At 39.8% G+C, this 24,946-nt stretch overlaps 1 protein-coding gene across 1 annotated transcript in view; it reads right to left on the bottom strand.

The window, feature by feature from the left end:
- csf3r (colony stimulating factor 3 receptor) overlaps positions 1–24,717 on the bottom strand; it is a gene marked incomplete at its 3' end in the record, with an annotated part of 94,245 nt that extends 69,528 nt beyond the window's left edge. Inside the window, exons 1-6 of the mRNA XM_030783199.1 lie at positions 24,703–24,717; positions 23,789–23,949; positions 16,044–16,271; positions 10,841–10,895; positions 8,999–9,148; positions 1,998–2,145 (exon numbers count right to left, since the gene is read on the bottom strand). Coding sequence (XP_030639059.1) covers positions 1,998–2,145; positions 8,999–9,148; positions 10,841–10,895; positions 16,044–16,271; positions 23,789–23,949; positions 24,703–24,717 — 757 coding nt within the window. The remainder of the gene's footprint in view (positions 1–1,997; positions 2,146–8,998; positions 9,149–10,840; positions 10,896–16,043; positions 16,272–23,788; positions 23,950–24,702) is intronic.
- Between the last annotated feature and the right edge of the window lie 229 nt (positions 24,718–24,946).

Genomic DNA, 24,946 nt, shown 5'->3' with positions numbered 1-24,946 from the left:
TAGGTTTTTTTTTTTCTTTTGCAAAAACTGTCACAACATAGTCTCACAGAGGGAATGAGGTGAAAAGCAAAGAGAGAGAGAGCGAGAGAGAGAGCAAGAGAGAGAGAGAGAGAGAGTAAAAACGTGGACTTTCTCTGTCCACAACCCCCACGTACACCCAAAACAGATGAAAAAACATGTCGCCTATCACATGTCAACACTACTTGCATCTGTTCCAGCCCACGGGCAATATTTTCTTAATTAGGCTATCTTTCCCCTATGGTTAACGGCAAGATCACCTTGGTGAGTGAGATTATTGTGCCTAGAAGGATTTCTGAAGTTTTCCTTCATTGTTATTTTGTTGTTGTCGGCAAACTACCCCACACACACGCTAGAGTGTAATAACTGGAATGATATTTCTGTCGAATCTCCTTGATTTCTTGATAATGTCTGCAGGGCCATTCTAGAACCTTGTGTAACATTTGGATCCCAATACATAAACACAATGAAATGCTTAAAAATATAGTTTGTTTTTGGCTTTCCTAACCAGAATTAAAAAAAAAAAAAAAAAAACTAAAATTCTACGAGTACAGACTGATTTCTCCATGTGTTTTGTTTCCCGTTTTTTTTAAATATGAATTGATGATTAGTTGTGATTTGGCTTTCTAGCCAACATAATGAAGGGAGAGAGAGCGAGAGAGAGAGAGAGAGAGAGAGAGAAAATCATATCTCATTAGTTCATTAATCCACACATAACTAATCCTCATCATGGCTTTACCAAAATGTAACGGCTGAATGTGGGTTTGCGGGGGAATGGGTTTGAATGTTTACTGAGCTGATCTGCAAAATGCACCATTTGCTCTGAATTTCAGACTATCTTTAGATGGCAGTGTTAAACCACAGGAAAATCCCTGAAGGCCAAATTGAGACTATGAGGCTCCCGAAATGTCAATTGAACACAGTCTGCTTGTATTTCCTAAAAGCCAGAACGCACTGAACCCATTACAAAACATACAATGATTAATTTGGAAATGGAAGAAGGAGGAGAAAGAGAGAGAAAAAAATCTGTCTATAATATGCAGAACATTAATGTGTGAATATTTACAATAGACGTGCAAAAGGACATCAGGGTAGATTAGGGAATGCACTTTAAATCATGTTTCATTTTAGTAATACAGAGTAATGCATTACTGAGCCAGACACGAAAGACTGACTGTAAATTCAGAGGTGAGCTGAGGTAGAGCTTCAAGGTTAGATGAGGGTTAGTATGTAACTGCAATTAAAAGATGCAAAGAGAATCTTAATGGTTTTGACATGAGGACTGCGTTCTGGTTCAAGTGTGCTCCAGAGTGACTTTAAGTATATTTAAGCTGTTGACTCACATAGCAGTGAAGCTAAACTATTGCAATTACAATGCATGTGAGAGAGAGAGAGAGTGAGAGAGAGAGAGAGAGAAAATCAACCACAGGCTGTTTATTCAGTATTCAGAGAGAAACAAGGCCACAATTTGCACAGCATCCATCCTTTGTTGATCTTACACTACATCATGCTGGATTTATGTGTCACGCTGTATCTTATCACACTATTGAAAATTTATGCCAGCAAACACTTGGTAACTTTTCTTTCAGTTTTTAAATGAAACCAAAAAGCTGCTACAATGTAATCGTGTGGAGATACAACACAGACCCTAATGTGATTAATGAATGGCATGGCTGTGTATTGACTGAAGAAACCTTCTGATGTGATGCTCAACAGAAGAGTGAGTATTACTCAAATGTACCGCACACGTTTTGCAGACGTCACAGCTCAACATACATAGATATCACAGAGAGACAAATCTGCCAATAAAAGGAGAGAGAAGGAGAGAGACGTCGCCTTTGCAATATCGGTACTGACAGTACAGAACAGCAGCCTGTATCTCTCATCACTTTTTTTCTGGAGTCTGTTTTCATTTCTGGGAATAAAAATGATTGTCTTTGCTCTTCGACTGTGGCATCCAGAGAAGCGTATACACCTGCCTTCATGAAGGTAAGACCCATCTTTAGCACCGTGGAGAGCCACCGCGCAAACTCGACACCCCTGTCCCCAAACTTCAGCACCACGGCCAGTTCCCCAGCGCTCCCCAACCATCTGAACAGACTCGGTCATCACCTCACCTGAGCTGAACTGCACGGGAGAGCCTCAAAAGAAGGAGACATTCCACCAAGAGTGAGAGCGACAGAGGGACACTGCCAAAAACGCATCTCCAGCATCCTCTCTAACCATTCCCTTCCCTTGCCAACACAAACTTCAGAGGAGGACCTGCCTAAGGCAGCCCAGCTCTCTCAGCCAAAGACAACCTGTCGCCTGGCCATACTCTTCCCAGGATCTGGCACTTCTGCAGGCTCTGGTCTTTGAGGAACCATTAAGTCTAAGACAAAGTTCATTTTAATCCTCCTAGAAGCAGAGGGGTGGGGCACATCAAGTTCTCTCTGATGAAGATTTTATTTTGTTGTTTTCTTTCTAAGCTCAGTTTGTTACTGACTAAACTGAAATAAGAGTGCCCTTTTTAGTAATGAAAACCTCACACAGTGTGACATGATGCTGACAGTGTAATAATAGCATAGCATAACATGGTACAATTCAACATTTCACATGACAATTTACCTTTCTGTGGCCTCATAAAAGTTAAACTGATATATATATATATATATATATATATATATATATATATATATATATATATACATATATATCTTTCAATCATTTTTTATTAGTGTGCTACATATGTAGTGTTAGAAGGGTAGTCACCAAAACACACGACTCACCTCATAACCTGTCTGAGCAGTGGTCGCTGGTAGCTGTATCACAGAAATCTCAGTTAAATGTGATTAGGTCTGGGGCTCAAACTTTCCAGTTTAGCGGAGGAGCTGGAAGTGGGGTGCACTGTTACATGACCAATAGGTACTGTAGTGTTCAATGTGGTACACCCTAAGTGAGACTGCTTATCTGAATGACTTAAACTGCATTAAAGTTTATGAACACATTACCAGCAGTAAATGCATGACAGGACGGACAACATCTTATTCCTCTTTTCTAGTTTAATTCAGACACTCCCAGGTCAAAGAAATCCTGCCAGATCCTCCACTGATTACCCATATTACCAGTGTTTGGGCGTAAAGCCTATGCTTAAAGACAATGGGACTGACTGAACCATCCTCTCTATGACTAATGTTATTTATGGTGAATCAAATCACTGACAACTGATGCAACTAGAAATTAGGTTTCAACGTCCATGCTTGGCCCAGGTAATGAAACGTTGATGTAAACAGTAATGTTCCAAATGAATGTTTATGCAAACTGCACAGAGAATGGAATGCAAATTAAATGTTCGATGTTGTTAAGTGAGCTGTTTGTCACTTCTGTCTGAAAATGTTTGAAATGGTTGACATAGTCATGCCATGTAGAGCGTCATTTTGTGTTTTAGTGTTTTTAAGTTCAAGAAATATAACTACATATATATGAAACATTTCAAATATAAACATTCTTTTGTTTGTTTGAATATAGTACATATGTTATACCAGCAAAGCTATACCTCTCATATATTCAGTTTTATATGAGTCAAATCTACAGGCCTTTAAAGCTTTCAACTTTAACACTTTGTCAAAAACATTTATATTTATTGTTTAAAATGTGGAAATTATCATATCCTGTTAAAATGTATTATATTCATAATAAAGATTAATATATTACTAGTCACTCTATGTGTGTTGTTGACCAAATAATGGTGTACAATGAATCTTGGTTGGTTTGCTCTTTCTTTGATGGGTAGCTCTCTCTGAGCCCAATTAAAACACCTACACCATGCACAAACATACTCACACACATACAAACACACTCACACACACACACACACACACACACACACACACACACACACACACACACTGCACATCTCATCTGTGAATTATTTAACAAGGTGCATTAATATGAAATGCTGCTATTTAACAAGGTGTATAAATATGAATCATGGTTATAATCTTTTCTCTCCCCAGTGGGTGGTCTTTAAAGTGTACTGTGTAATAGGCTTAAGGACTACCATGTTTTTACAGCCTCCACATGATAAGCATTCCTGTGTAATCTAAGCAATCTATGTCAAGAGTAAATGTATTCTATATTGAGGGAATATGATCTACATATATATATATATATATACACACCACACACACACACACACACACACATATATATATATATATATAAAACCAGTGACCATAGCATTTCAGAGATATTGTAGTTCATAATTTAATGGTATGTTCTTTTTTAAGAGTTGAATTTAAACGAAGTACTTATTGAAGAATGTGTTTGTATAATAGAACACACACACATGCACGCACCACAGTGCGCGCGCACACACACGCGCACACACACACACACACACATACACACACAAACAAACACACAAATTCATACACAAAACTTATTATTAAGTAATATTCAGCTACATGTAGTATTCAGCCACTGTGCCTTTGTGAAGTACTTCAGCAGCAGTCTTAGAGAAAAGTACTTTGCATATTCTTTGCCTCAGTGCAATAGCGTGACGCTGGGGGTCACTCTTATTAAAATTATGAGAACACACAGAAAAAGAATGCTGATGTCTCACAGAACAGACAGCCTGGATGTTATTCACGGAAGTGTAATTAAATGATGGCGAAGTTACAACAATTCAGTGTTTACAGCTCAGACTTAGAGACTCGTCTACCGTAACCGTGTTCTCCTTTCTTCCCCCAACACCCCCCCCCCCCCCCCCCCCCCCGCATAGCTCGTTCACGGATCACGACATTCCATTATGTATGGCGACGTTTAGCTTGTTAAATGTCGAGGGATAAGACTTTAATTAGTCCAAGCATATATTTAATTAACTTAAAGGGAGGAACTCAGGCTCTGTGCTGTGTAATTAAACAAATGCTACTAATGTATCTATTTCAACATCTGTCAAGATGTCTTTGATGAATGCCATCTCCGCACTGATAGGAATGTCATGTTTCTCAGTTAGAGTCTCACGGAGCTTCTTTAAAACAGTCTCACTCTTCAAAAAAAACTGCAATATCCGTCACGATATCCTCAAAACTGCTTCGTGAAACCCGGTATTTAAGGTTGGAACAATCATTTAAGTCATCTGAAACCAGCAAAAGGCCTGGTTTAACTGTATGAGACCAAATGGGAAGAAAAGTAACTACAGTGAGTGAAATGTACAGCCTGATAAGGGCAACAGTGTTCTTGGACGAGGGCAGTTGCGAAGCCAAGTCTTCCCCCACTGGTCTTCAGTAACGACCTTGTCAAAGTCATCCGCTGGGCAATTCCTCTTGAACCGAGTGAGCTCCACCGTAGGCGCTCCTCATGGAAACATGGCAGAAGGCAGCTTTGCCTGTGGTATTATTGACGATGCCAGCGCTCATAATTGCCTCAGTGTGGCTCTAACATTTGGCTCAAACTTAGCTGTCAGACAATCTATTTGCCTCCATTTAAAAACAGCGATAATAATAAAAAAAAAGAACTCAAACAACCCCTGAGCCCCCATCTTTTCCCCAGACTCTCCCACTCAGGGGAACAGCTGGCCTGGATCCAGGTGCACCAAAAACATTGTCACACACCCTGCATGGCTATTCCTCTCACAGTGTTAACCTTTAAATGAGAGGAGATGCTCATTCTTTTCTGTCTCCCCCCCTCCCCCCTCCCCTCTCTCTTTGATGCCAAATCCTCTTGGGTGAATTTATAAAAATTACAATATCCTCATTAGCTGTGTTAATTTCAGCATGGACTAATAGGCTACTCGAGAGCATTGGAGAAGATCTCCAATATAGAACACTGCACTCAACGCAGCTATTCTGTTTTCAGTGGGGAAGAGACTGAACATAAAACTCATTGCTTACATTTTTTTCCTCCTTTTTATAACACCAGTAATGAAATGAACTAGAGGTTAAATGTTCTGTCACACCAGAGTACACACAGTATATATATATATATATATATTTTTTTTTTTAATATAGATATATATGTGTGTATGTGTGTGTGTGTGTGTGTGTGTAATATAATTTATATATATATATAATTTACCCTGTTTAGTAATGATACTGGCCATGAGGTTCCCATTCACTAACTGTGTTAGAGTAACAAGCAGTCCACGTAAATATTCAACAAACAGCAAACTCTACAGTGATGAATTCTGTCATGACCCCAATTCCACATTTTATATGTGTAGTAATATAAGTGAAAGATAAAAGGATAAGATAGTCAGCATTTTGACTCACAGAAATGTGAGCAGGAACATAAACCTGCCCAAATAGGACGACAAACCGTTACGGTTATGGTTATGATCCAGATCTGTCCTCTCGCTGCTGGTGGCGGATGGGTTATGATGATGTCATAACTGCTTTCCTGATTTTCAAGATACTCATAAAAGCTTCCTCTATCCATCAGTAGTGTTACGAATATGCGAGTCTCACAAACCGTCTGAGTAAACCACAAAGCCTCCCTGTAAAGTTAATTTGATACTCAGCGGTCATCCAGGTTTCTGCTGAGGGGTGAAACGGCTCCAAACAAGCTTTAATTTCCAAGCAACAGGGGCAGGGTGCATGATCACAGGCATCACCCCACCATGTTTATAACAAGTTTAAGTAGTTATACCACTCATACTGCGTTCAGCAGTTAGAATATATTTTGCTTTTCATGATGATGAGACTACTTCTTTCAAAGGCTAAAGCACACTAAGGAAGTTAAAGACTGGATTGATGTATTATTGTGATGTTGCTTCATTGAATATGATGATTTCACTTTCTGAATAGGAGTTTCATGGATCCAGTAATTTCTAGTGGGATGCAATAGCACACATTAGTGACTCTTTAGAAGTAGAAAGTTGCACGAGGATTCAGTACACACACACACACACGTGCACACACACACACACGTGCATGTACATGCGTGCACACAAACACACACACACACACCGGTCAGTTGCATTCTGGGATTTGAAGTAGGATAGGCTGCATTTGAAACATTGTTAACATAACATTGAAACACAATTAAAGACTTATTTGAAATATTTCTGAAACAGTCTTTGACAGTTTAAACGGATGTTAAACAAGGAGTTATGGGAAGTGACATCTTCAAATAATTGAAGTTGTCTTTGCAATTACCATCCCATGGTAAAGATTACATGTAAAACTAACTCTTTGATTAATTCACTTTTCCCACATCCATATTTATGATGCGATGCTCTTTTTAATCAAGACCTCTCATGTATAATTTAACCTTCTCTTGTGTTTAACAATTAAGGAAATTAGCAACTGCATGATGTTTGACTTGATTAAGGTAGGAAGTGCTAAAAAAAAAAAAGGCTTGTTCTTAGACCTTAGATCTGAGTCACTCCAATCAAACATTGAGGGTCCCTCTCTCTTTTTCTCCGTCTTTAAGATTAGCTAATGCAGTGTCTGTGCTAATTCTCTCGCCTTGAACACAGGATAATCAGAAAGAAAAAAAAAAGTCCATTCTTCTCGAATGTTTCCCGGTGATGGTTTGTTTATCAGGAGAAGGTATAGCATCAGCGAGAATCTGCTAGATCTCTAAGATTTCTAGACATTTACTGCACACAGATGAGTTTTCAAAGTTTGCAAGGTTAAATGAGACAAAAAAAGCTGACTTTATTACGTTGCCATGGTGTAATTAAATGACTTATGACACTTTCCTTTTTTATGACAGAATTTCTTTTTCTTTTTCTTTCTTTCTTTCTTTCTTTCTTTCTTTCCTTCTTTCTTTCTTTCTATTAAAGAAAACAGCACTGAAGCTGCTACAAAGCACTAGAACCAAACTATATAGAGAATTAAAAACCTCTATCATGTTTGCAAACTCAGTGGTCATTTAACGATGCACCTGCTTTATGTGCTGCTGCAGACATGAGGATATGGTCACTGAGCCGCTGAATGCACCTCTAAAATATCAACAGTTTAAGAAAATAATTGCTGCTTATGTTGATTCCTCTTTGTTCCCGGTTTTACCGTAAATGTCCTCCTGCTAAACTGGATCCTAGTCATGCCATTAGGCTATGTGCATCATTGATGGTACAAGCTACATGAGATGAAGCATAACTAGCTTTTCTGTCTGAGTTTGTCTTCTCATGTTTAGCTCAGCCTGTGCATGTCAGCATCTGCCTTCAAAGTTTTTTCCTTTTCTTTTTTTTTTTCCTGCAAGAGCTTTCACATCAAAGGTTTTCTTCTGCATGGTCAATTTCGCTACTGGTAGCTCACCAATTAATTTATTTAAACGTTTAAAATTCCTAACAAGTATCTTTTGATTTATGTATTTTACATTTTTGATTATTAAGACTGACTGTTAAAAGGCCGACAAGACATCTGACGCGGCCACAAATATCGCTTATTGAATCGCAAATTCGATGACACATCTAAGCTGAAGCACACACCCAGTTTTTTCTCTCTCTCTCTCTCTCTCTCTCCCCTTCTCTTTCTATCTCTCAGAGTTGTGGCCTCACTTATTTTTACTATTAAATGAAAAAGAAAGGTCTCATTTTGTAAGAGAGGAAAAGCTGCCAGGTATAAGAAGTAAAAAAAAAAAAAGATGTTAGTCTTACCCATAACGATGATGTGGCAGTGATGACACTGCAATCGCGATTTGACTACTTCAAAATGTGCTAAATATACTAAAAAGAAGCCCTTTGATTTGTTGTTCACACATAAAGTGTCTTTCTTTTGACTGCATATACAGAGTTTAGATTTTCGTGATCAAAACAAATTCCATATTTCCAGCCATTTTTGTTTTTTTTTTTCATTTCTCTTCTTGTCGTCTCCACACAAGGCCTTTCAGTGAGGACATTCCGTACACAGGTGGAACTTGCGTTCCCTATAGCCATGTTTTGTTTTTATACAATTAACTTGCGTAAAATGCATGATATGGTCTACCCAGGCAGGCTTTGAAATATTTAGAAAGGCGACGTGAAAACGCTGCAAAGAACGTCAGAGAGTCTCACCTCATTTCCCCCTCCTGCTTTTCTACCATCTCCGCCGTTTGAAAGTGGCGATAAGATACGACGCAGTCTGAACCTAACTTCACCGCCAGGCTTTTCGTCGCCAGAGAAGAGACAGAGCAATTCGGTTATCTTGCCCGGCATTTTCAGCAGCTACATAACAGAGAATCAATTATGAGTACACAGATATGCAAAAAGGTTTAGTCTGCAAAAGATGCGTCTTGACAGCTATGATGATATGATGGAAATAAATAAAGCGTGTACATTTCTGTAGCTAAAAATAGCGAGCCCTTAAGCCAATGACTGTGTGTTAAGATAAAAAGAAGAGGGAGAGCCTATGCAAAGCTTTAGAATTTTAAACTGGCCTCAGAGAAACAGCTACAGCAATGATAACAATAATGCAAATGACAACTGGGAGTAAAACCTCTGGGATGTTTCCTTTTGTCTCTTGCTTTAAAAAAACAACAACAACAGCAACAATAGTAATAGTAATAATAAAAAAAAACATCAGGACATATAGTGTACCTTGAACATCTACATGTACTGACGGCAAAGGTTTTTTCTCAATAATGCAAAGCTTATAAATGTGGCAATGTACGCAGAGGTATGAGGAAGTTCAGATGTTTATAGTGTAGAAGTATTGTCATAGAGAGGTTCTTGATATGTGCCGTTCTGCTTGCTTTTATAACTGTGCCATTGTTTTTGAGAATCTTTTGAAAAGTCTGCTTAAGCCTTTGAAAAATCTAACAAGTAGTTTCAAAAGGGAAATATACTGATAAACTAATGAAATGCTTTTTTTTTTTTTTTCGTTATTCATCGGCATTTGAATGAAATATGAAGAAATATCTCAGAGAGATCTGATTGGCACTCCTTCATTTCACAGTCTTCATACCCATTTAAAGTCTTTCACTGACACATGGAAAATGAGATAGAGAATGATGAAAAATTCCTCTCTCTCCCTCTCTCTCTCTCTCTCTCTCTACCCCCCCCCCCCCCAACACACACACACACACACACACACGCACACACACACACACACATACCCACAATAACCCTCTTCAGTAGCTTTGTGAGAGCTACAGATCAACACACATTTTCCATCGCATGGTTTCAAAGATAAAAGTGTAAAAGGACATAAAGAGGTTCCCTGAGGATTTAATATATTTTCAAAACCAGGTGACAGTCATCTGGATGTCAAAGAGAAGATTCACAGGAAAAAAAAAAAAATTCAAAGAGGAATTCATCTATTATTGTTGCATCCAAAGAATCCTTTCTATAATCCCCAAAGAGATCTTTTAACCTGACCGTTGCCTCCTCATTATCAAATATTAATTGTTCACCAAAGGTGATGAAACACTGCTGTGACATGTATGTGAAAGTGCTTCGTTTCTCACAACAAAAGAAATGGACACGTGTACACACACACACACACACACACACACAGAGAGAGAGTGAGAGAGAGAGAGAGAGGGATATACACACACACACACACACACAGCAGGTTTTAAGAGCTATGAAGCTCCATGATGTCACGTAGCCATTTGGAAGGAAAAGCTTACTGTTTGACTGGGAGGCCTTACTGTTGATTGTTCTTTTGCCTGGCCAGCAGTGACTAGCTCTGAATTAGGGGTTAGAGGTGATGTCCCACCGGATGTCTTAAGGCTGCTGCTTTGTTATAACTCTTGTGTTTATTCCGACGCGTGCCTTTGAGAAGCAGGCGTTGGCTCCGCACAGCCTATTGTTCACATGGCGGAATGTGTCACTCGGCGTTTTTTTTTTGCCCTTTAGGGTAGCAGTCGAGATTAATAGTCAATTCCCCCCGTCTCCACCTCCGAGGCCCCGCACCGGAGGGGGAACGGCCACCTCCCGCGCTCTCCTCTCTTCTGCCAGGTGGCTAATACTAACAGTGACAAATGGAAAAGGACACACATTACCCTACTTCATAGCCCGGACGCCTCAGTCGCCGTAATGGCCTCACCTCCGAGTGATCATGGCTTTCTATTGGGATGAGAACAGAATCGATAGTTTTCTAAATGCGGCGATATCGTTCATCATAACAGACGCGACGCGCCTTTTTCCCCATCTCCCCTCCTCACCTCTGTTCCTTTTTTTTTTTTCTTCTTCTTCTTCTTCTTCTTCTTCTTCCTCTTCTCTGCAGATCACAGGATATTTACAACAATCAAGAACTCCGTTTCTTCAAAACCTCAAGGGAGATGTTTGATAAAGTTAGAACTGTAGATGCGCTATCACTCTCATATTGTTTTGCCCTCCTGGCAGAGGAGATAAATACCCGACCACAGCGCGGATTCTCAAAATATCCAGAGGATGTCTGACGGGTTTGCTAATCTTAACCGACACATATTAATCTCGCCTTAGTCAAATTAAATACTCTGAACATCTTAAAACACAATATTCCTGCTTTTGCAAACTGACATCCCTGAGGACATGTGTCTAACTGAGATAAGTTATTAGCACAGCGACAGGAGAATGTTGAAATATTAAAAAAAAAATAATAATAATAAAAATGAAAAAAAAATGCTTCAGAAGCCACTTTCTGCTCAAAGAAAAACATTGTTTGGATTACTAAAGTAAAATAAAATAACATTCTCCGTTTTGCCTCTAAATTAATGTGTTCTTGTTCAGATACGGAGAGAGGTTATTTGTAATATTTTTTAGAATTGGTATCCTTAAAGCAATTTGAAATAAATTCAGAGAGTGAACTTTGACAGTATCACAGACACCACAAATGCAAGCGGCAGATAGAAGCCTCATCTTTTCAAGGAAATTTGCCATGAATAAAATTTGTTTACCGCAAACTGTATATTTTATTTATCTCAACCGCCGTAAATTGTACCCACAAAATGGTCATCTCCGAGGAATGCCAACATCTAGCAATTTTCCTACCGTTGTTGTATATACCTCCTATGTTTAAAATATGATTCTTTATGGAGGACAATGCTGAAAATTACTATGTGATCTTGAGAGAAAGGATTTCCATAACAAGAGCTGACAAGCTCAGCAGTTGTGTGACCTCATATACCTGTTCGCATTAGGGACAGATAGAAAACAGAGCAAGGTTTGTGAAGACCTGCGTACACTTCACAGCCTGGTCATGTATCTGTGCAGGTCGAATGGGGTTGAGAGGGGTTTGTTCTTGTGCTGCTGTGCCAGAGAGAGGCTTTTCTCACAGAGGCATGATTAATTAGAACAATAAGGCTCATTATGAAGATTAAGGGAGAGTTACGGGAAACTTATTGATCACTGTCCCTTAAATAACCTTAAAGCTGCTTGTTCATTTGTGTGTGTGTGTGTGTGTGTGTGTGTGTGTGTGTGTCTGAATGAGAGAGAGAGAGAGAGAGAGAGAGAGAGAGAGAGGAACATTTCAGACTGCTGTATAAGTAGGAATATGGTAAAGACGGGCCATCGTGCAGCAAGATTATTGCATCAGCAAATGCCCTCTAAAGTCACATGGTACTGTGTCTGGCCCTGAGCACTCCTGTACATCAATATCATCAAAACCTTTCCCAGCCTATGAGATCCTTTTATTTGCCTAAACTCTGCATGTAAAATATACCAATAAAAGACAAGCAATAAGTCCCTCCCCCCAACACACACACACACACACACACACACACACACACATAAAATCAACTTATTGCTGAGGGGTACCCCTCTAAATATCTTTAATCTCACCATTTATATCCGATTTTCATCAGGCACTGAACCATCATCTAAAAGCATCATCATTATGAGCAGGAAAAAAATGCTTGTTTGACACAAATTCCTTCCTCCTTTATGCATCTAGCGCTTTGTGACAGCTGTCAGCTGCTTTCTCATAACAGGCATGTGAGATGCGTACTACATTCAACAATTATATTGATAAAAAAAAGTGGTAAATGTTTTGCATTTTTTGAATAGTAAAGCCAAGAGAGTTAAAATGGTTCTTAATTTGTGATATCAGCCTATTAACAGTGTGTGTGTGTGTGTGTGTGCGTGTGTGTGTGTGTGTACGATGGAACAGTCTTTTCTTCTGGGTCCAGGGTAGTAATGACAAGTAAACACTGAATAAATACACAAATGTAGCCAAATAATGTCACCCGCTATAGACCAGTTGCAAAAGGTCTTCAGTGAGAAAGCAGCATGAAATCACTGAAGGACCTCTTTACTGATTAACACTTGAACAGAAGAAGGATTGCTAGTAAAATGTACTAGCTTCAGATTTTGTGAAGCTGAAATAAATGAAGGCCAAGAGCTTGCACTCGCAATCAAAGCTTAAATCAGTATCATGAATACAACAACAACAACAACAACAACAACATCAATAACAACAACAGACCGAAAAAAGGAAAGAAAAAAAAAGAGGAAAAAAAATCAGGGCTGAGAAGACTCCTTTGGCCATGTGTCAGCGATGTTTTTTCACAAAGCTAATTGACAGAATGTACTGCGCAGACTGTAGCACTAAACACAAAGACTCTGCCAAACCCTTCAAACGTTTGATACAACACAGAAATCAATTAAGTTAGCTATTATTTGGAAAAGAAATAAGTTCTATCAAGAGAGTTACATATAAAAAGATTGACTGATGTGTCAGAAAATACATAAAGCTAAAGTTTTTATTTAGCACTGTTTTCTTTCATTTTTGGGGGGGGGGGTTGAGATGGGATTTTGCGTCTTATTAAGCCACGGATGACGGACAGTTGGATAGGGAGGTCTGGGATCACAGATAGGGAGAAGATTTGGCTCCCTGTGCGAGGAGATGGCTCTAACCGAGTGACTGAACCGAGGATTCCTTTTCCAGGAGCCGCGCATATCTGAGGGCATCACGCGATTGCTTCAATCAGTTCAGCTTGAGCTCTGCAATCACTCTGACAAGGCATGGGTAACAAAATTACCCAGAGCTGCTCTGGCACCTGCCCGTGCGAGAGGGCAAAGGTGTCAGGCTGTCACTCAGAGCTGGGTCAGCTATCGTTATTCAGGACAAAAGCCAACACCTTGTTATTTTTTTTCCTCAAAAAGAGGAAGGGGGGGGGGGGGGGGGGGGAGGTAGTCAAACAAAGTCCGTATCTTTTGGCATGTTCATCACATTCTTGAATAAAGGCGTGTTTTTAGCATGCTAATGATGCCGCGGCACATGTGTCATCGCTCGGAGCTGGCATGGGGGCGTCGCAATCGTGTCAGTGTGATAACAAAATAGCGGGGTGCATGTTCACGCGGCTTATCGCTCCTTGCCAGGAGTATGTTGCTCCTGCTTTTAACAAGGCTACAATGAAAAGAAAAGTCAACCAAAATAAATGCCTGCTGCTGAGAAGGGGTGGAAGGAGGGGCGCAGGGGGGCGGGGGGGGGGGGGGGGGGGGGGGGGGGCGAAAGAATAAAATGGGTCATTTATTACCACGTATTTTCCCCTGATTGTTTCACTCAAAAAAAATTATTCTTGTCAGACTCAAAGAGAGAATTACTAGACGCCAAGGTGATTAAGACTGTTTTGAAGGAGCTACAAAGTTGGACACGTAGTCTCTTAAAGTATTCTCATCTTTTTAGAACGAAATACACACACGCACACACACACACACACACACACACACACATACATACATACAGCCTGGGTTTCATTTTTAATCATCTACGTTGAGCTCTTTCCTCTCAGCGTGGGGAGTTACCAGATGCCATGGTGACTAGGATTGTTTTTTAAGCAGCACTGAAGTTGGAAACACAGTGTCTTAAAAATACATGATTACAATTTACGCGCGCACGCACACACACACACACCACATGCACGCACTCACACCCACACCTACACCCATACACCATAAAAAGGTGCGCGGCCAAGGTTTCATTGTCTGTGTGTGCTGGGCTCTTTGCTAACACTCTCTGGAATCTGGGCTCCTCCTGGCCCCTGGCCTTATTATTCTTGGGAACCTATCAATATCAGTGAATTAGGAGGTCTATGGCTGAGCTACAGCCCTTTTGTCTGCAGCTCAGCAAACAAAACTCCAATATCGCTCATCTACAGGTGGGTTTGCGTAGCCCCGGCCGGCAGCGGCTTGGTAGACACAGATAAGCAGATTCATTGACATCTGTGACCCAACCTTCTCTTCATTTTCAGACCCTATTACGCCTTATTGATCCAGACACGGCTAGAGAGGAGCCAACCACTTTTTTTTCTTCTTATTTGAGCCCTGAAAAGTGCAAATAAACACATAAAACTAAAAATTCACCCCATCCCACCCCCCACCCCCGCCCCTCCCCGTCTGAAACAGCAGTTACCGCTGTCATCCTTACTTGTAAGTATTTTGGGTCTGTAATTATAAAGCCCCCCGGTGACCAATCCCCCATTAAATCAACTTTTGATCACTCTCCGGATGGGTACATAGAGTGGGTGGTTTCAGCAGCAAGCATGCAAATGTAAAATGTCTCTCCAGTCCACAGATGAAACGCTCCCAAACATCAATGAGTCACATTCGTTTTGGCTTTACATTCTTTCCTTTTTCTTTTTCAGTTATTTGTTGAGCTAGAAAAAAAAAAAAAGTTGAAAAAAAAAAAACACTCAAGAAAAAGAAAATAAATTGGAATTTGTGCCATGCAAAAAAAAAAAAAAAAACAAAAAGGAGAGAAAAAAAAAAAAAAGCAATATGTATGTTTGATGATAAAGAACAAACAAACCAACAACAAAAAAAATAATAATAATTGTGTGTGATTTATTTTATTTTAATTTTTTTTTATTTGTGTGTGTGTATGTGTGTGTATGTGCGCACATATGTGCATTTGGAAGAATTTGATTGATAAAACCTAGTTTATTAAATGCATTTCAAGCTATTTCTCATCCTCTACTATACCAGACTCACACCATCAGCATAAGCAAACGTCGAAGTTATGTGAAGTGAATGACAAGAGAAAATGAAAGAATGACAGATTAATGTATGGAGAGATGAACTCAAGATACAGCGCCAATGCGAATGCACTTGGATTGCCTCTATCCATCGCTCACTCGCTGAACACAGCGATGTTTCTATCAGTCAGGGACCTGACATCACCCTTCTGTTTTCGGACCTTGCTAAGGTCGCGGTCAGACCTGATCCTCCGCGTGGGATGAGACATATCGGGGAGATGTCTGCGCTCGCTCGGCCATTATTCGGCCGGCGCTGATGGGGTACCGCCTTTATCTTTGCTTGTGATCGGAGACGCCGAAGATTAATGGACATGGGGTGATAGACAGCCGACCAGTGACTGTCGCTGCCCGCTGCGACATTGTATTGCCTCTCACAGCGTACCGCACCGCTAGAAGATTGAAAGGAACGTTATGATACTGGGAAACAAGTGTATTATCGCATTAATTCACTGCAGGAGGGCACTTCCAAGTGACAAGCAAATAATAGCAGAGGAATACAGAGTGGTACATTAGCCGTTCGTTTCACCATTTCTATGCCAACAGGTTAAGCCAATCATATTTGCCCTCTCTTAAAGTGCTATTCCATATTATTTAAAATGATCGGGAACCACGACCCCTGGATCCCCCATCAAACCTTTAAACCTAGATCTGATTCACTTAGGCGTTAGGGAACTACCGAGTTAGACAATGGTATTTCCAAGATTATAGCAATCTTCCATCTTTGTTTCCGTCTGCAGTAATCTGTTTATTTTTCATAATTCGTTTGAGTCTTGTGTTATTGGGTAGCTTCTATCTCAGTAAATGCTGAGATGTGTGCCTTGGTTTCTGACATATATTGTCAGCTCAAGTCATTTTCAGGTGCATTAGTTAATTATCTCGCTAATCTGACTAGCGCTGATCGTCCAATGAGCTGAGGCGTTTCTGTCACCTCGGCGACTTTCTCCATGGCTTTAATTATAAGAATGAATGACAACTCGGCCATTTACCCCACAGCTGCTTCAAATTAACAAGAGATAAGAAATTATATTTAGGAGGAGTTATCAAGCTGATCTATTTTCTGCTGGCTAATCTTCCTTCTGCATGAAAGGAATACTAGTTTTTGACCTGCCAGTTTCTAAGTGATTCATCTCTCTCTCTCTCTCTGCCGCTCTGTCTCTTTGTGTTTGTGTGTGTACGTGTTTTGAAACAATGTAGCTATGAGGACAAGTTTAAAGACTGAAGATGACTGAGACTTTGACCTAATGTTCAGTCGAAGGCCCTGTTTGGATTCTTCAGAGTGATGAAAGCTAAGCGCATAAACTGTGCCTTTTTCGCTTCAAATATATTTTTTCATCCCATGCACATACAAAATGTTCCCCTCCTGTGGAAATAGCCTTTAAGATTACTTCCACAGGGCATGTTTCTTGTTTGTTCAACTTTTTGTATACTGCCAGCTCGTCGCTGGATGAACATTAAGTTACACGGTGATCCTGCTTCTCATGCAAAGTTTTCTAGAACCAGTTTGAGCCCCCGTCTCAGACTGGTGTTAAGCCCCGCTTACCTGGGCCTCTTCAGCTAAAAGAACATTAAAGACCCACACCTCAGAGACTCTTTTACGGGGCTTTATTTTTCTTCATCACAGTTCCGAGACACTTTATCTGCCTCCTTTTCTTTTTTCCCTGACATCCGATCCGTGGATGGCATTTCTGTGTCTGGCTATGGGATTAGAATGAAAAGCCAGGCAGCATGAAGCCTCCGTTCCGGCCACTATAAAAGGCACGGTTTTGGCTTTTAAAGCTCAGATCACAATCTCATGTCATGAGAATTATGACATACAAAACAGCAAATGCCTTGAACGCAGACAAAGCATTCTTTAATTTGGGTGATCGCATTTGCTTTTGGACAGAATTTTTTTTTTCATACTGACGTTTAAAAATAATATTATATTTTCATTAATTTTCTCTCACTAGTAAAACAAAATCAATATCAGACAGCCAACTGAAGATCTAGTGAAGTTTGGCAGTTTTTCAGCCGCAACCATGTACAAAAATTAAGTTTGAAAGAAATGAAGAATTAATAAGTTCATATTTTCCCTTTGATCAATGTGTTCTCTTAAGACTACTTATTCTGGTCTTTCTGCCAGGACAAAACACTACACACAGACTATCTCAGTCGTAATTCATTTAGACCTTTACAATTAATACACAACTCTCTGTGATAGGACAAAGAAAAAAATAGGTCTATACAAAACAGCTTTTCGTGGATACTGCTGGATCCTCATCCTTTACGTTAAAGAGTGAAACATATAGTGTGATGGAATACGTTGGAAGTAAAGTTCATTTAATAGAGTGCAAAGTTCCAGAGGATAGATGCTACGGTGTTGTGTCCTTGAGGACAGATCTTCCTCTCCTCTGTGTACTTTTTCCCTTCTTTGTCACCCAATCCACAACCCCCCCACCCCCCCCGCCCCATACTTGATCGCAGTGGGCAGATTTTCTAATATCCATTACTTCCAGCGAGGTCACCACAATCCCACTGGGTCCGCCAAAGACTTGGCAGGTGCCGATAAGGGCCTCGCTCCAGACACTGTAATAAGTTAACAAATCCCTCCATGACCCAGAATCCCCTATACTGCTGTTCTCCGCCTATTTCCATAAAGCTATTAAAATACACCTGGTGTCATATTGAGAGAGGGGAGAGAGAGGGCGCAACGCATGCTAAGCCATACGTGTCAGAGGAGAGCTGCTTTGTTGTGTAGAAGGGCAAAACTATAAATAGGGGGAGCCTAAAAATAGGGAGTTGAGATTCAACCTTAATTCTGGCCTACTGTTTAAAAACGGACGGGCTTAGCACGGATGGAGTCTCACGCAGCCTCTCCACTTTTTTTTTTTTTTTTTTTTATTCCCAATTATTTCCTCCCAAACCAAAACGGCTAAATCTTTCGCTTCTGTTTCCGTAATGGCTCTCGCTGGTCAGGAATAATGTCGGTCTCAATCGTTTTCTGTCTCATTTCTCTCTCACTCTCTCTCTCTCTCTCTCTCTCTCTCTCTCTCTCTCTCTCTCTCTCTCTCTCTCTCTCTCCCTCTCTGTCTATGCCTCCTTTTTGTCTCTCCCTCTTACTCGTTAACTCAGCATGTCAATCATGCTTTAGCTACATCGAAGTAGCAATAGTGTTAATGACTCATTTCCCTTGTAATCCCCATTCGGGCTGATAGCCCATAACACTTACTCTTATTTAGGGATGTTTTGCATTGTTTGCCATGTTAATATAAACCAAGCCAATCCAAACTCTCAGCCTCCCAGAGCAGATAGAAACCCATAGGCCGGGAGGTTTGTGGGAGATTTTTAAGCGGATCCACGATATGGCGAAAAACAAGCTCTGATTAATGTGTGTCAAGAGGGCCATGGCCATTTGGAAATGAGTGAATACTAAACAAATGAGTCAGACTTTCTGGCTCTGACATTGCATAACCTAACAGGACACATTCATAGCAAAAATCACTGCAATTAATGGGTTGTCACTTTTGACATATTACAAATTTAATCACATTATATTACGATTCTTCTTGGCCTTTGCTAAAATGTCGAAATACATGAAGAACGCTTCTGTTCTAAACATACTTGGGAAATTGAATGTTCTAATGTAAAAAGATGATATTTTGTATTGCAAGATAACAAACTGGGCAGATTTAAATGAACTCAAACTTCTTATATTGTTTCAGTCTGGGCCAGAGTAGTGGTAATATAAGCATTAGATTTAATGTAACGGTGGTGAATTTTGCCATTACATTGATTAATTGACTGAAATAAGACAGCATACCATGAAAAGGCTAGATTGACAGTATACATTAAACAGGTGAAGTAAATTAAATATATTTAAGCACTTCAAAAGGTAAAAAAAATAATAATAATGCAATAGTGTTTTGTTCCTCACTAAAAGAAAAACTTGTGGGGAAAAAAAGAGAAGTGAACAGAATGTACAAAACTGTCGTGCTATTGACTAATATATTTGGCACTGAGCTTGGCAGTTTTACAGGGGACAATTATTTTTAATGAGCTATTGATATCATTTTACTGTCGCATAAAAAGGAAATTGTGTAGAGCGTTTCTGGCACAGTAATTTGTCTAGTTTCTGTCATAAAGAAAGATAGGGTAAGCTGCAACAAGATCTCATAGTTTGAGATTGAAACTACACTACTAGACACCAACCTTTGTGATTTCAGACTAATGCATGAGCGTTACATGACACCGAACTACCGATGAAACAGAAAGAGAGAAAAAAAAGGTTCTTACTTTTAATTTAAACATATAGCAACGAGAATATTTGGCTCTCAGACATTGGCTGATGGCAGGTCACATTGGACCCCTAGACTTGTAATAGTATCATGTTCTTTCTTAGGGCAAGGAGAACACTGGGTCTCTCATAAAGACATCAAGCAGAGTGACGGTGGAGGGCAGCTAGGTAATGGCAACATTCATGAAGCTGTAAATCTGCCTCGTCTAATGATCTGCTTCACCTGCAGCAGCAGCGGTTTGATGTGTCAGGCCTACTGTTTTGTCATTTCAAGGGGAGTTAGCTAAAGTAGGTCTCTCTCTATCACTTCACCAGCCCTGACTTTCTCTTCCTTTTTTTTTTTTGTTTTTTTTTTTATCTTCACGTCTTTGATAAAAATGAACCCGCGAGGTGTCGTAAAACGAACTATAGTAAACTGAGGAGCTGTTGTGTTTATCCAAAATACTGGGCAATTACGCTAATAAAAAAGTCTAATAAAGGCAAAAAATACAGCATAAAACAAAAGGCTGTGAGTTATTGGAACGTAATTAGCCCCTAAGTACTTAGCCAGTACTGAAGAACGTTACATTAAAACTTTATGTGATGGTATGTCTGCATGAAAAGGAGGGGATGGAGAGGAAAAGCATTGATTCAGTACAAAATGGTATCCAGTGTCATTACTGAAGCACCACCCACACTGAAAACTGCTCTCTTGCAATTCAAAGGACAATCACTGGCTAGTTGAACTCAGAGAACGATGAAACAGATTGTACCCTGTGCGTCGCATCTTCACTGTGGTTAATTTCCTGACATCCCACCTTTCTTCAAATTGAATGGAGACAATAACAACTTTTAATGAATGACTGTCATACGTTCTGTACAGTAATGCTAATGATGAAGCGAAACGCTATTTCCCGCCCAGTGTCTGAGGACACATCCGTCGCTGGCTCCTCCTGCCATAAATGCCTCTCTTTAAGCTGTAGCTTTGGTCTATCATAAAAGCCTGTAATTATGGGCGCCTGCCAAACTCCCTCAAAGTCACCTCAGTTGCTTGCTGTTTGCAAGGTGCTGTGATATTCATAAACTCTCTCATAACTTTAATGTGAGGCTCTCTTTAGCCTGGCGTTACTCTAACGCTCCTACAAACACAGTCACACTCTGAAAGCCTTTTGATGGCTAATTGTACGTCTGCCGCTCTTTACATCCGAGAGGACGAAACGCTGAAGCTCTGATTACGTAAAGGACAAAGAAAACTTTTCAGACACTGAACTGATCCTAAGTACTAAGTTTTTTTTTTCCCTTTTTTTTTTTCTCACATCTGGTGTTGTTCAGATTGTTGAGATGATCTGAGCTTGCTACCTATTCCACATGCGCTGTGACCTCTGAACTGGTCTATATAGGTCAGCAAATGTACTATGACTCAGCAAACATCACACAGAAATGTTCTATCTTTACATCCTTACAGAAATGATGAAAGACTCTTCAGATGGTTTTGAATGCGTATACTACGAAATATATACTATATATACTATGAGAACTCTGTACATGAATTTTACTCTTTTTTTTTAAATTTCTTTGTACAAAATGTCTTATCATTTTGTTTTGGAGCTCGTTTCACTTGTTATAGGGATGGAATTAATTACTTTTTCTTTGTCCTTTCAACTTAAAAGAAAAAAAAAATCAAAGAGTTTGTCATTAAAATGACTTTAGCTGGCTATGTGAAATGTGCAATTAAAAAGAAACAAAAACCACTGAAGCTGATTATTTTCTTTTTTTTCTTTCTTTCTTTCTTTTTTTTTTTTAAATGCATTCATTTATATCATTAAAGACCATTATCATGAATACACCCTTTTAGAAATGGAACTGTCTGATCATTTGTTCCTTACTAGAGCTGCTGAACAGCAATCACAAAGCATAGGTTAACTATCAATACTATAGACACAACCAAAGTATTTCACCTTGCAAATTTCAGCTAGGGCTAAACTATTATGAGAATATTTCAGTCAAAATGAGAAGCTTTGTACTTGAAACCTTGCACTTCACCTTTAGGAGGCTGTTGGGCAGTCTTTTAGACAACCCTGCACTCACCTGCATGTGTGTGTGTGTGTGTGTGTGTGTGTGTGTGTGTAAAAGAGAGAGAGAGGCCTCATAAACTGCTCATATGACATAACATATGTAATATCCTAAGTCTTACGTGAATATACTTAAAATATTCAGTATAAAATGAACATATATATCTGTTTTGAAAAGTATAATTCACTATTTAAGATTATATTTTTCAGTCTTGAGATATCAGATTTTTGGAGACCCTTTAACAAAAGACTAAACCTACAGGAGATGACACTGTTCGAGGTATGACTGCTACAAGACCTAATAGGCATAAGGATTCAGCCTACAGTAATATCAGGAATACTGCCTCTCAAACCAATGTCTGAAATAACTCTCTAATGAGATCTGCAGCTCTCCTGCTTCTCAGTAGTCATCATCTCATAGAAAAATGGAGCTCAGAGTTATTTCTCGCTCAGTTTGGCCAAAAAAAAAAAAAAAGTCAGCCTCTTGACATAAATAGGTATGACCTAAAAAATGAAGTCTAACTAAGGTTCTGTTGTTTTCTTTTTGTTTTTTTTTTGCGTCGTCACTAATCTGTGCCTGAGGAGTTTTATTTATTTTTTTTTAAATTAAAATGTAAGATACAACGACCCAGATGAGTAGTGATGCGACTGCGCGGGCCCGGGGGCCCAGTCCTCTTCCGGAATGTTCTCGGCTTTGGCCTTCACCTCTGAAACGCTGGGCTGACTTTCTTACCCCCCCGGGAAAACGTGAATTACGTCAGCCGCTGTCGGTCATCTGGCCCTCTCCTCGACATCTGTGCCAAAAAAAAAAATAAGGCCACATAGATGTAGAGCGAGTACCTTGATGTTATTTGTCTCAGTAATACGCTAGGTAACTGAGCCTATTTGGTAAAAGCTAGCTGACAAATCATATTAGGCTGATGTTTCACAGTCACTTGACAGAGAGAGCTCAGGAAAGATGAGCTGATGTGTTGACAGGTCGTTGGAGCTCCATATCTTCTCTGAAGATGCCATGCTGGGCGAGCTCAAATGAAAGTCTTTGCAGATGTATTTTACTGTGAAACGAACCGCACAAAGACTTTTAGCCAGCCATGGACCGTATGTCACTCTGTTCAAAAGAAAGCCTAATGTTCATTCTGAAACATTTAATAATAGATTAGGATTGCAGTTAATTAGGATTACTATAAATGTCATGGATTTTTTTTTTTTTTTACAAGGTACATTTTCATCTCTCTGTGTGGTTAAGACCCTGCATTGAAATCTATGCATACGTTCATTCACACGCATACATAAGTGGGTAGGATTTAGTTTAAGAGGTTAACACTGTAAGACACTATGACTCACTGAGTATTTTCCCTACAGTACGTTTTCTTTTCTCTTTTCTTTTATTTCCATGCTTACTCATATCTTCACGCTCCCCCTATTTTCGGCCATGTCGGAGACGACGGAGTAAAACTACGAATACAGGCAAAATTAAAAAAGAGAAACATGAAATACACACTGTTCATTCAACTTCTACATCTCTGGTTGATTCTCTCCCCCCTTTCCTCCTCTCTCTCTCTCTCTCTCTCTCTCTTCATACCTCTTGTGTTCTCTTGTGGTCTTGTACTCTGTCTCTCCAGCTCCTAGCAGAGAGCCGCTGTGCTGAGTCCAGACCTGGCCTCCGCTGATAAGGGTTTTCCCTCCTCTCAGGGTCCACAGGGTGAGCGTGTGATGGGAGGGGGCGTAATGTACAGAAGCATCCTTGCACAAGGAGAGGACAGAGGGGCCTTCACTGGGTCTTCTCTAAGTGATTTTCGCCATGCACTCAACATGCTCTGCACTTACAGGGTCAGGGAGAGAGGAAGGAGTTTAGCCGTGGCAGGAAGACTATGCTGCAAATTAAGCACGGTTAACCTGTCAATTCTCAAAGCTCAGATAAACACCCTGAAGTTATACAGAACACTCTTCACTAATGCTCTGTGACTCATATACCGTATAGTTAACACACTGCTAAGTCTTATCATATGACTCTGAAGTTTCCATGAAGAAATATTTCCATCGTTTTGTCACTGAGGCGAAAAGAAATACAAACGCATCATAAAAAAAAAGCAATCAATTAATCAAATAATTAAAAAAGAAAAAAAAGAAGAAGTAAGAAGTAAATTAAATTAAATACTGTTTTTCTTTTTTTGAAGAAGAGTGTGTTCATTTAAATAAACTGGATCCATTCTACATGAAATTGTCTAATTCTGCTTTCTACAATAGCAGCTTGCAATAGACTAGCCTCTTTTCAATCACGCAGAAATCCTTGATTGTAATAGAGAAGAAAGATTAAAAAAAAAAGGGGGGGGGGAATTAGGCAGTGTGTTTATACAGGCTGTTCCCCCCCTTGCTCAGCCAATTTATTTTATCTGTTAAATCTTCGCGGGGGTACTCGTGTAAGCCGTATACCCATGGCAACAACACCTGTCAGCGCATCTAAAGCAGTGACGTCTCTGGTGCTCTGGGCCTCACTTGGCCTGATACCATCTCCTCTGTATAGCTTTCCACTACCATTCAGCTCTAAGGTCAGGGCTCCCCTCCTTCTCTATTTGCTTTTATAATTGAACCAGGATGTGAGTCAGCCAAAGAGGCTCTATTCTTTTTTTTTTTGGTACATTTTCAAGCACTTGGATGATGTCACACATTGTGTGCGTCAATGAAGGATAAGTACGCACGTAATTCTAAAATGGCCCTGTGATGCTCATGTTTGACTTTT

This window comes from Chanos chanos, chromosome 8, assembly GCF_902362185.1.
Source record: "Chanos chanos chromosome 8, fChaCha1.1, whole genome shotgun sequence".
NCBI classification, from domain to species: domain Eukaryota; kingdom Metazoa; phylum Chordata; class Actinopteri; order Gonorynchiformes; family Chanidae; genus Chanos; species Chanos chanos.
Note: the sequence above shows the minus strand (reverse complement) of the source record. Positions and strands in the feature narration are given on the sequence as shown.